Raw genomic sequence first — 12410 nt, forward strand, 5'->3', positions numbered from 1 at the left:
CTCAGTTTCCCCTATATGCTGCATCAACTAGCAGTGGGGAAAAGGTTGTTCACCCTCTGCAGAGAGCCAGGTGTGATTGACCTAGCTGTCTGGGGTACGGCCATTCCAATGCTCTGACATTTGGTACCTAGCAACTAATGACCATGGATGGCCCATGCACACCCCCCTCCCCCCTCCGCAGGAAGCCAGCCAGCTTCGCCTGGGAACAAGAACAAGGACTGAGAGGGGCCAGGCAGGGTTGTTAAGTGGAGGCTGTTGGAAGCTGGAGTCTCCTGAACTGGGACAAAAGAGGTGTTATAGGACTCGGGGCAGCCCAAGATGGACCAAGCCCTGGCTGGGTTGGGGGTTGGTCCTGCTTTGAGGAGGGGGTTGGACTAGATACCGCCCCAGGTCCCTTCCAACCCTGAGATTCTGTGAGTCTATGACCAGGCTGTAACTTTGTTCTCTGTGCTACCCCAGGCCTGCCTGTGCTGTGTGCAGCTAAACCCGGCTGCCGTGCGAGGCAGGAACATTCTGCCATGAGCTCGGGGACATCCGGTGCCCCAGCAATCCCCCGCCACGAGTCCCTGCCTGGGAAGGGCTCAGGAGAGAGTCCGGGCCAAGCCCCTGGGGCCAGGCAGAGGCAGGTTCCTGGGAAGAGCATGTACCGGTCAGGGCGGCAGTGCCCAAGGCTCACGCCAGTGTCAGGGATCCCGGCTCTGGGACAATGGGGGACAGTGCACAGGGCAGGCCGGGGGACGCCTCATGAGCTTCAGCCCTGAACCCCGCTGGCCTCCCCAGTACCCCCCCCCCAGGAGGGGGTGCCCCTGAGCAGCGGTGCCTGGGGCAGCGGGGAGGAGCTGGGGCAGGGCTGTGAGGAGGGAATCTGAGGCAGTGGGGTGGAAGAGGGGAGACTGGGGCCAGTACTGCCCCCCCCCCCATGTCCCTGCTTCATCTTGCCAGCAGCCATCTTCGCTGCCCCCAGCCTCCCACAGTGAGTGTGGTGGGTAGGAGCAAGGAGGCCTGGCACAGGGACGGTGGGCAGGGAGCAGGCAGGTGCCACTCTGGGGCTGCCAGGGCCCCTGCCCCGTAGCATCACGCTGGGCACGGCTCCCTCTGCCTCCCCCATCCCAGGCCACGACTCCTAGACCCAGCAGCTCTCAGGGGACCAGGCTGCGTCGCCCTGGTGCTACGGCTGTGCTCGAGCCTCGCCTCCTGGGTGCTGCTGCAAGGCAGCTCCCGACCCCCAGCGCCCCCCTGCCACAGGGCCCAGCCCAACAATGCCCCCCTGTGCCAAGCCTGGGGAGCCGCTGCCCAGGGCTTGCAGCACCATGGGCCAGCCAGACCAACCCCCATCCGAGGGCAGTGCTCTGCCCAGTATGCTGGCATCACCCCTCACCCCTCGGTACAGACACCCCCTCAACAGCCTCAGGCAGCAGCCAGTTACCAGAGCCCCTACAAGCCCCCTGCCCTGACACAGGCTGTGCCACAACACCGCGCCACAGCCACTTCCTGTCTCTGCACTAACACAACAGCCAGCCTGCCTGCCCTTTGCACCCCCACCCATCCTGCCAGCCCTCTGAGTGCCCCGCACAGCTTGGGGCAGCCCAGCGACTATCTGCAGCCCTGAGAGCTCATTACGTTGCTCAGCACCGGCTGGAGAGCTCCCAGTGCCTCTCAGTGCCCAGCCAGGCGTGAATTCCCAGCTCACCCCCCGCGCTGCCAGCTGATTGCAGGATCCAGGGACAGGCCCAGCGCTCCAGCCACACAGAGTGCTGTGCTGAGATTCACAGCAGCTCTCGGAGAGGGGCAGCAGGGGAATAGGCAGGCCCGGGATGCAACGCTCCGGCCCTCCTAGCCACATGGACCAGTGCATGGTGGGAGCTGCCCCCTGCCCAGGAGTCGATCCCTGGCCCCGCAGAGCCCCCGGCACGGGGGGAGGGGCGAGTCGATCCTCGGCTTGGGGGCTGGAGTCTATTTCCACAACAGAATCGCTAACGCTCCAGCCCCAGGGTCCCAGCCACACACACCGCTGCAGGCCCGGGCCGGGCTGTCCAGGGTCGGTGAGGTGGAGCGATTGCCCGGGAAGGATGGAGCCCAGCTCAGGGTGGCAGCGAGGACACAGACCCCCTGGCAGCCAGCGATGTGCAGAGCATCGCACGCAGCCGGGCAGCACAGCGCCATGGGGCTGCCACGGGCTCACCCTGCCACCTGCCCTGCAGTTAACTGCCTGCCTCAGCCCCAGAGCTGCCCCATGGCCAGCCCCGTACCATAGCTGGCAATGCCCAGCCGGGCCTGGCTGATGATTCACACCCGGGGGGGCCTGACCTGACCTGACCTCTTGGAAGCAGCACAGCCCCCCCAGCCCAACCCTTCCTGGGCCGAATCTCCACCTCCTCCGGCCAAACCAGGTTTGAAGCACTAGCCACAGCCCCCCTGGCTGCCCTCCCCGGGCACTCGCCCCCTCCTGCTCCAGCAGCAAGGGCAACAGGGAACCATGTTGAGGGCCCAGGGACTCCTGTGCACGCAGATGCAGCCAGAGCCACGGAGGGGTTTCCTCCACCTCCCCAAGCAACAGCAGCCAAGTGGAGAGCAGCGTTCTTCCATCACCGGGGGCCAGCGTAGAGAAATCTCTGCATTGAGCATCTTCATGTAACTTTGTATTATGCCTCTAGTTTCATACAGCTTCGTATCAGATCCTTACATAGAAACCTTTGTATTGAGCCTTGTTAGAATGTTCAAAAAATGTCTTTTTGCTAGGAGTAGAATAAGATCCCCGGCGCCCGGTTAATCAATTGCCCTGTTGAATGACGAGGTGTGTGAATGAGGAAGGCAAGTACCTCCAGACAGCTGCAGCCATCACCCTTTTTGAACAGCATTGGGACAACACCCAGAAAGAAGCAGCACGAAGGACCAACCAACACAGATACAGATTTGCATGAGAGGGAAGCTGCTATAAATGTGAGGTGTCTTGCAGAGGACCCGGGGTCTTGTCTTGTCAATGTCGGAGCATTGATCCGTATCGGCAGAAGCCCGGCTCCACCAGGGCCGCCCAGAGGATTTCGGGGGCCTGGGGCAAAGCGGGGGAGTGGACATACTTCACCAGGGGGTGCTCCCAGTCTGCGGCGGGTCCTTCAGTCGCTCCGCGTCTTCGGCAGCACTGAAGGACCTGCCGCCGAAATGCCGCCGAAGACCGGACCGCCGCCGGATAAGTAAAAAGACGCCTCTAGCCAGGAAAGGGATTCTCAGCCAGGGCTCGCGGGGCCCCTGCGGGGCCCAGGGCAAATTGCCCCACTTGCCCCCCCTCTGGGTGGCCCTGGGCTCCACCCCTCCCCCATCTAACTCACCTGGCCAGTGAAGTTAAGGGGAGCAACTAATTGGTAACAACAACAAGACGGAGTGTGCTTGTGTGTTCGTGTGTGAGTGCATGAGTGTAATATAGATCATATGCATAGGATACAGTGTTGCTTGATACATGTATTACCAATAAATGTGGCGCTTTGCCTTATTCCCGGGGAGGGATAGCTCAGTGGTTTGAGCATTGGCCGGCTAAACCCAGGTTGTGAGTTCAATCCTTGCTATTTAGGGGGCCATTTAGGGATCTGGGGCAAAATCAGTACTTGATCCCGCTAGTGAAGGAGGGGGCTGGACTCGATCTTTCGGGGTCCCTTCCAGCTCTAGGAGATAGGTAGATCTCCATATATTTAAAAAGATCCTGTGCAGTACTTTAAGTACAACACCGGGGTGGGTGGGGGGGCATCACTGCGCTTGGGGGGGGGGGTCCACATACATGTTATGTGCAGACCAGGCCTCTGCAGAGAAACACGACATTCACGTTGCCAGATCGGTGTTATCACAGTTCTATACCACCACCACATTCCTACCGGATGCCACCAGGTCAGGCTGGGCAGGCTTGGGGCCCGAACAGCTGCCAATTTGCTGGCCTGTCCCCGAGATGGGCTAGTTTTGAAAGCCCGCTCTACAGGCTGGGAAGCGTTTGTTCTGGTTTCGGTAGCTGTGCATCTTGACAGGACGGCTTAGAGCAGCAGAGGGGAGAAATCTCCCGACAGACAGCAGAAGCCAATGCGACTCAAACACTGGCCACTAACTCAGCGGGGGAAAAATAATTTTACAACTTCTGGGTGCAGCCCCTGCCGCCGCCCAGTTCTGGGGTGAATCAGGAGCAGCAGCATGGAGTCAAGCTGGTGGGAGAGGAGTGCCAGGCCCAGAGACCGCCCGTGCCATGCTCCAGTTGTAGATCACCTGCACTGTATTCTGCTGCCCTGTGAGAAGCAGCCTGAGCAGAGACTGACCTGCCCCCACCGCATACCTCAGGCCACGCACTCAGACCCCAACCCTGCACTCCTGATGCTCAGAGCCCATCTGCTCACATCTCCCAGGCATGCCAGCCTCCTGTCCCAGTGGAGGGGGCAGCACGGACGGTCTGGAGAACAGGCAGAGTGGGGTTCTTGCTCTTTCATCCCAGGCAATGTCTCCTTTGGGCACAGGGCTGGGAGCTTCCGGGGGGAAGCCGAGAGCAGACAGAACGGGGTATGGAACGAAGTGCTGGCTGGAGCCCTGGCACACCCTGCCCCTTGCGGGAGGCCGCTCCCAAAGGGCACTTCAGGACGGGACTCCGGGCTCCCGCAGGGCTGACTCACTGCCGAGCAGCTGCAGTTACCTGCCCTATGACTGGGCAGGAAACCAGCCCCGGAAGTGCTTCCTCTCCCCAGCGAGGAGCTCTCTGACTCACAGCCCCAGCCTCCTGGGCGTCACCTCCACCTGGCTGTCTCCCCACTCAGCACAAGGCTACTGATGACAACTCCTCCTGCAAGTTCCCATCCCAGATCCCCCTCACAGGGGTCTAGCCACCCGGGCAGGACAAAATCAGCTGGCATGAGCCTTTGCAGGGGGCACCCGCCCACTGGCGGCAACCAGAGCCGGGGGAACTGGTGATCAGGACTCCTGGGTTCCTTGTCTGGCTCTGCCGCTGCCTCCCTGCGTCTCTGTGCCTCGGTTCCCCGCTGTGCAGCGGGCGGGTTAGTGACCCTGTCCCATTGTCTGGGAGCTGGGGGACGGGGATGATGACCCGCCCAGGCCAGCACTATCGCTACGACTCCACCTGCCCGGGCAGGAATGAGCCACAGTTGCTGTGGACCCAAAGCTCCCAGCAGCCACAAGGAGCAGACTGGGCCCGCTGGCAGTGACTGTGCAGAAGGGCCCCCACCTCCCAGCCAGGCTCCTTTGGGCACTGGACATGCAGGGCCCCAGGAGCAGCTGCTCCGTTCCAGCCTCCGGGCAGGGCCCTCTCTGTGCTAGCAGGAGAGACAGGGAGCTCTGATGCCCACGCAGGTGCCAGGCACAGACCTGGGTCCCAGCCGAGGGGTCCTGCCTCTGCTGCCCCCGTGCCCAACAGCTGCCAGGCTTCCAGGGACGTCCCGATGCTGCTTGGGGCCCCTAGGCAAGGTGCCCGGAGCCAGCTGGGAGCGGAGCAGCCCCCCCGGCAGGGCCGGGGCCCTCAGAGCAGCACAGGGCCCCAGGTACAACCTTCTCTGAGCCCGCACCAGCCAGGCCGGTAGCGGGAGGGGCAGCTCTTCCCTGAGCAGCCTGGCAGGGAGCCTGCGCTCCAGCCAACGGGACGTGTTGGGACAGGACCTGCTGCTTCCAGGCAAACCTGCTGGAGGTGAAGGAGAGCAACTCGCCCTGCCCCGCCCCGCCCCCGCACTCCAGTGGGCTGCGCTCAGGATGGACCCTCTTCCCCACCGGCGCGGTGCACAGGGCAGGTCCCTGCTCTTCCGGGGGGACGGGCCAGGCCGTGCTATCCATCGGAGCAGCCCCCCCACCCCCACAGACTGGAGCGGAGCTGTACAGAGCCCGGGCCCATAAGCCAGTGTGGGCACGTGAGGCTGGGATGGGCCCACCTGGGGCAGGGATTGGAGGCAGGGCTGAGCCCAGTACAAGCCAGAGAACTGACCTGGCATGTCAGGGGCAGGATGAGGCATACACAGAGCTCTGGCTGTCCCGCCCAGCACCACGGGCCCTATCCTGATCAGGGCATCTGGGTGCTACTATGTACAACAGACACTGCCCCTGCCCCTGAGCAACAGGCCCCAGGCAGCACCTGGCCAGCGAGAACCTGCTGCATTCACCCTGCCGGAGCAAAGGGCGCCCAGTCTGAGCTGCCAGCAAGGAGGGGAGCGCTCCCCGGGGCAGCGCTGGGCAGGGCAGTGCCCTGCGAGCACCCTTGGGTTGCTGGCCTGACCACAGCAGAGAAACCCAGATGGCAGGCTGGGGTGTTACTGGGAACAGACTCCTGCCGAAGGCTGCAGAGTTTGACCCCACTGGGTGGCAAGGAACATCCCTGTGCATAGAATCATAGAATAGACTCAGAGACTATCAGGGTTGGAAGGGACCTCAGGAGGTATCTAGTCCAACCCCCTGCTCAAAGCAGGGCCAATCCCCAGACAGATTTTTTTTTTTTTTTAAACCACAGTTCCCTAAATGGCCCCCTCAAGGACTGAACTCACAACCCTGGGTTTAGCAGGCCAATGCTCAAACCACTGAGCTATCCCTCCCTCCCTGCCTGTCCACCCAGCCTGACGCACAGTGCTCGCCCTGCTGCAGGTCCCCACTGCCCCATCACCGCGGCCCTGAGCATTCTGCAATCGGGAACAGCTCTACCGTCCCAAGGCCCTGCCAGGGTGGGCAGTGCTGCTATCCCTGCAGTACTGCGACCTGTTCCAGGCTGCCCAACCCATGGGTAGTCCCCGGCCACTGGGCAAACCATGCTTCCTGGGCTCCGACCTCACCCAGCAGCTGGGAGCAGGGCAGGGCCCCCAGCACTAACCACACAGGGTCCCGAATGCTCAGCACACAGGACAGACCACCAGACTGCTCCCCCTGGCCCTGGTGAGCGCAGCCTGAGAGCAGGGGCATGACGGACGGACGGAGGGGGGAAGTGCCAGAGCCGTGCCCATGGGAGAGGATGGGATCCCTGCAGAACACCCTGGCAAGGATGCCCTGGGGAGGAGCCTCTGCTCCCAGCAACAAGGCAGGATAGGACCCAGTGGAGCGGAAAGCAAACCCCTTCCCTCCCCAGCGACCTGCTCATGCCAGGGAAGAGGGGGCAGGGAAGTGCCAGCCCCTCCCCTCCCCCACCATTCCAGGACCCAGTTCAAAGCCACCCTCTCTATTCAACCCTCCCTGGACCGGCTCCAGCCAAACACACAGACCCTGCCGTTCCCCCGCCCCTGCTTCTCCAGCCTGGCCTCTGGGCTTTCAGGCAGCCCTCCCATGCTGGGTGCAGGAGCCTGCTCTGCAGCGTCTGCTGCTGGGACAGCCTCGCTGGGGACAGCTCTGCCTGACAGCGGAGCTCCCCCGGCTCCTACTGCCTGGAGCGGCTCTTCCATTGCTTCGCCCCGTCCATCGCTTACACCCCCAGCCTGGCCCTACCGCACGGGCCAGCATGTACCGTGGGCCTGCCCAGGCTGCACCCCTGTGCTGGCAGCCTGCCACGCAGCAACCATTCGGAGGCAAGCTGTGGCTTGCGGGGCTAGGCAGGGCACTGGTGTTTCGCAGCCTCAGCACCTAGCAGAGGTGTCACAAGCATTTCAACACCAGGGAGAACGTAGGCTGCAGGATTGCACCACGGAGTTGCAGAGCCGAGCACCATCCCACTGGCCCCTGGGGGAGGTCAAAGGGACGCTGGCAAGTGCTACACACATCACCTCGTGAGCTGGGGCCAGAGCCGCGGCGGGGCAAGCCCAGGCCCCCTCCACTCTCTGGGGTTCGCTGGCCTGGTCACTATCCCCGGCTGGCCCAGGGTTCCCAGCCCACAGGGAGTTCAGCGCTTTCCCCGATCAGCAACAAACACCGGACGGGACACTTCTGCCCAGCTCCGGCTTGCGCAGGAGTGGGTTCAACCCGCCGACGTCTGGGCCCAAACTCCACAGAGGAGTCCCTGCGCAGCCCCCCCAAGCCCAGCCCCTTAGCCCTCCGGCTGGCCTACCCCAACCACCTCACCGCCTAATTCCTCCCCCGCTGAGCACCAACACAGGCACAGCCCTGTACTCCTCAGGGCAACGTCAGAGCCCCTGTGGGGAGCCGTGCAGGGCAGACGTCCCCTGAGACTCCGCTCAGCCCCACACCGAGGGAAGGGTCCCCAGACTCAGCTCAGAGTCAAGTGCAGGGGCAGGGTGAGAGCGTACCGGAGCAACACTGGCCGTCCGCAGAGAACTCTCAAGCTCCAGGCCCAGCCCAGGGCAGCAGGGTGAGGGGGGATCCCCCCGACAGCATCACCTCCCCTTGTGCAACAGGTGCTGGAGGCAGGACCCAGGCAAGCTGGGTCCTCGGACAGGTCGGGCTCTACGGTGTATAACTTTCCTGCTGTGGCCAATGAAGGCTGGCAGGGGGTGAGCTGGGCCCTGGGAATCGGCCACCAGCAGGACTGAAACCCTGCAGCTCCAGAGAATGGGCCAGCCAGTGTGCACAGGCCCTAAGCAGGCTGTCCCCTGCCCTCACCTCCCCTGCCCCTGGAGCCAGCGGAGGGGCCTAGACGCAGCAGTCAGGAGCCTCTCCCAAAAGCTGCTGGAACCCAGGCCCATGCACAGGGGCCAGTGAGTTGGGGACGACTGGCATGGCGCTGTGTGCTGCCACCGGGGCAGCGGCATATCCCTTAGCAGGTGCCCATCTCCCAGGGACACGCCGTCAGCCGGGCGGGACAAGAGCCCGAAGGGCAGTGCTGCGAGCACGGGACTGAGGGACAGAGACAGACACAAACGCAGCGTCAGCCCAATCCCACTGCCAGCCCAGCTGCTCCAGGGGAGCCAAGCCAGACGCGTACATCACACGCCACAGGGTGGGGAGGGCGTTTCTCTGCTCTCCCGGCTCCCACCTCCCCACCACTGGGAGCAATTCCACACAAATCCCCATGTCCCGGCCCAGCCCGGCCCCTCCTCCCTCCCAGTGCTGTGGGCCTGGGCCACACAGTGCAGTCAATGGGGCCAGAGGCACAGCCCGCCCCCCGCCCCCCCTGGAGCTCCTAGCCCTGCGCCTTCAGGCCTCAGCAGGTCCCATCCCTGCATTGACTAGCGCAGCGAGCGGGACACTCTGGAGAGGCCCATTGGTGACACACGTGGGGAGCGCTGTGTTGCGCGCTGTGCCACAGAGGAGTGTGTGAAAGGCGCTGCACTTGGCACACACACAACGCCAATGGCTGGAGACCGCTGGCGGGGCCAGGGACGGGACCGCAAAGCACTGCCCGGGGAGCGTGCATGGTCTTGCCCCCGTGTCTGCTCCTACAGACATGCACGGGCGTGTAACACAACGTGTACCTGCTGGCAGTGATCTGTGCCCCAAGCCACAGCTCCTTCAGTGCCCCCCGCCGGGCTCCCTCCTGCCGGCCCCGCCACAGCGCCCGGGGGGGGGGGGTGTGTCTCCTTCCAGCCAGCCCCTGCCCGGGCAGCTGCGGGACCCGGGACCCGGCTCCCAGGAGACGCCGGCCAGGGCCGGGCTCAGCGGGGCGCAGGGAGCGCGGCAGCGGAGCCGGGTCCCCGGTAGGGTGACCAGATGTCCCGATTTTATAGGGACAGTCCCAATATTTGGGGCTTTTTCTTATGTAGGCTCCTATTACCCCCCACCCTCTGTCCCGATTTTTCACACTTGCTATCTGGTCACCCTAGTCCCCGGCGAGCCCCAGCGAACCCGCCCCGCACTCACCGTAGTGCAGACTGACCCGCGGCACCGTCTCCTCGGAGGCCGAGAGCAGCAGCAGGGCCCAGAGCGCCGGGGCCAGCAGGGAGAGCGAGAGCCCGAGCCCCATGGCCGGCCGGGCGGGTCCGCTCCCGGGCAGCGCAGCGCAGCTCCGAGTCCCTCCGTCGGTCCCTCCGTCCGTCCGCCCCCCGCGTGGCGGGGCCTCCTGCGGCAGCCGGACCTGGGGGAGAGAGCGCTCAGCGTGGGCGGCCCCGCCCCCCCACGGAACCCCGCCCCACCCCATAGAACCCCGCCCCCATGCTCCCGGCCCACCCCACGGAACCCCGCCCCACCCCATAGAACTCCGCCCCACGGCCCGCCCCATGGAACCCCGCCCCCATGGCCAGCCCCCCTGTCCCACGGAACCCCGCCCCCGTGCTCCCGGCCCGCCCCACGGCCCGCTCCCCTGTCCCACGGAACCCCGCCCCATGGAACCCCGCCCCCATGGCCAGCCCCCCTGCCCCACGGAACCCCGCCCCACCCCATAGAACTCCGCCCCACGGCCCGCCCCATAAAACCCCGCCCCCATGCTCCCGGCCCGCCCCACGGCCAGCCCCCCTGTCCCACGGCCCGCCCGCCCCATGGCCACCAGCCGCCCTGTCCCACGGCCCGCCCGCCCCATGGAACCCCGCCCCCATGCCCCTCGGCCCGCCTGCCCGCTCCATGGCCCCGCACTGCCCCCCAAAAGCAGCCAGACCTAGTGGAAGAGAGCGCTCAGCGTGGGCTGCCCCACGGCACGGCCGGCTCCACATGGATCACCCGCCCCGTGGCCCCTCCCCCGCCTGCTCCACCCCATGGCTGCCCCCCACAGGCTGGCGGCCAGACCTAGGGAGGGACAGAACTCAGCATTGGCCAGCCCCACCAGCTGCAACAGCCCCATCCCACGGCCTGCCCCCCACCCCTGACCCCAGTGTCAGTGTGAGCACCCACTGCCTGCCCCCCACCAGTGCCAGCACCCCCAGCACCCCATGCCCCCACTGTGGGAGCACCACTGCCCCCTGCAACAGTACCCATCCCCCACCCTGACTGTACCAGTGTCAGCATCCCCACTGCCACCCCACAGCATCGGAACCCCCCATGCCACCGCCCACACACACCCGGCCCCACAGCACCATCTCCTTCCCCACACACACCCAGTCACCACCACACCACAGCAACAGAGGGTCCTGTGGCACCTTTAAGACTAACAGAAGTATTGGGAGCATAAGCTGTCGTGGGTAAGAACCTCACTTCTTCAGATACTTCAGCCACGCTCCCCGCACCCCCAACAGCACATGCACCCGCCACACACAGCCCTGCCCGGGCTCCCCTCGGCTCCCAGGGGTGGCTGAGGCTGACCTGACCCCCCCAGACATACACCCCCCATTCTGTCCCCACAGCGATCTGTCCCCCTGCACCCTCGCTGGGCTACCCCCCACCTCCCCCACTGTGTTAACGCTGCCCCCTGCTGTGCCAGTGCCTGCTGCTGTCACAGCCCTCTGGCTCGGCCCCTGCGCCCCCCAGGGCATGCAGCTCCCTGCCCCAGGGCCACACACTCACCAGAAAGCAATCCCTTGCTAGTGCCTTTGCAGGCAGACAGGGAGCCCTGGGGGACTTCCCACCCCTAAAAGGAGGGGGCCAGGGCTGTGAGCAGTTTGGGGCTGGCACCGTCCCCCCCCTGTGAGTGTGCAGCGCCTGGCACACAGAGCTGCTGCAATACAGAGAACAAACAGCCAGGCAGGGCATGTGGCAGGGAAGCTCACAAGTGTGGGTTTGGGGCCGCCCAGGCAGCACTGGGCTCGGCTCTGTGAGCCCAGCTGGGAACTCAACAGGTTTCTCTGTATGTCCTGCCAGGCCAGTGCCTCCCAAGATGGGCGTCCGTCTGCTCCTGCCGGTGTCGGGGCAGGACACCTGGGCCCAGCGGAGTCCCCACCCTCAGTGCAGCAGAGTGAAGGGTGGCACCAGTTTCCTGCACCTGCCTTGAGGAGGGGTGACTGCACTGCAGGTCACCGCTCACCCCTGCCCTGTGCTATGCTGGGGCTGAGGAGTGCAGCTGGTGCAGGGCCCCGCTGGAATGACTCCCATACACACGTGGGCTCCGTGCCAGGAGAAGCCTGGCAGCGTGCCCAGGGCTGGCAGACACAGTGTGGGACCAAAACATCCTTTCAGCGCCCGGCTGCAAACAAGCTCCAGCTAGTTCCCCTGGCAATAGGCCCCTGTAAATCCATCGGCACCTGGACCCCAGGCGCTTGGCTCTACCAGCCCGTCTCTCCCACCTATGCTCCTGGTTATTGCTCTGCCGCTGGGGCAGTGCCGGGCTGGGCCCGAACAACAACCAATTCCTGGCCAAGACACAACTAGTTTACTTTCAGATCAGCCAATGCCAGCCAAGACTGTAGCAGTGTGAGCTTCCCCCCAGCAGTGCCCTGTCAACACCAGCTGGGACCCCAATGCCGTGAGCTTCCCCCAAGCAGTGCCCTGTCAGTGCCAGCTGGGACCCCAATGCCGTGAGCTTTCCCCAGCAGTGCCCTGTCAGCACCAGCTGGGACCCCAATGCCGTGAGCTTCCCCCAAGCAGTGCCCTGTCAGTGCCAGCTGGAACCCCAATGCTGAGAGCTTTCCCCAGCAGTGCCCTGTCAGCACCAGCTGGGACCCCAGTGCTGAGAGTGTCCCCTAAGCAGTGCCCTGTTGGTGCCAGGTAGG

At 64.6% G+C, this 12410-nt stretch overlaps 1 protein-coding gene across 2 annotated transcripts in view; it reads right to left on the minus strand.

Annotated features, from left to right (window-relative positions):
- The window catches only part of SEMA4B (semaphorin 4B), a 29035-nt gene that overhangs the window by 9149 nt on the left and 7476 nt on the right, over nt 1–12410 (minus strand). For both annotated transcript variants that reach the window (XM_065559091.1, XM_005300657.4), the window contains exon 2: nt 9697–9910. In XM_065559091.1, coding sequence (XP_065415163.1) covers nt 9697–9799 — 103 coding nt within the window. In that variant the 5' untranslated portion in view covers nt 9800–9910. The remainder of the gene's footprint in view (nt 1–9696; nt 9911–12410) is intronic.

The sequence above is a fragment of the Chrysemys picta genome, chromosome 10 (genome assembly GCF_011386835.1).
Source record: "Chrysemys picta bellii isolate R12L10 chromosome 10, ASM1138683v2, whole genome shotgun sequence".
NCBI classification, from domain to species: Eukaryota; Metazoa; Chordata; order Testudines; family Emydidae; genus Chrysemys; species Chrysemys picta.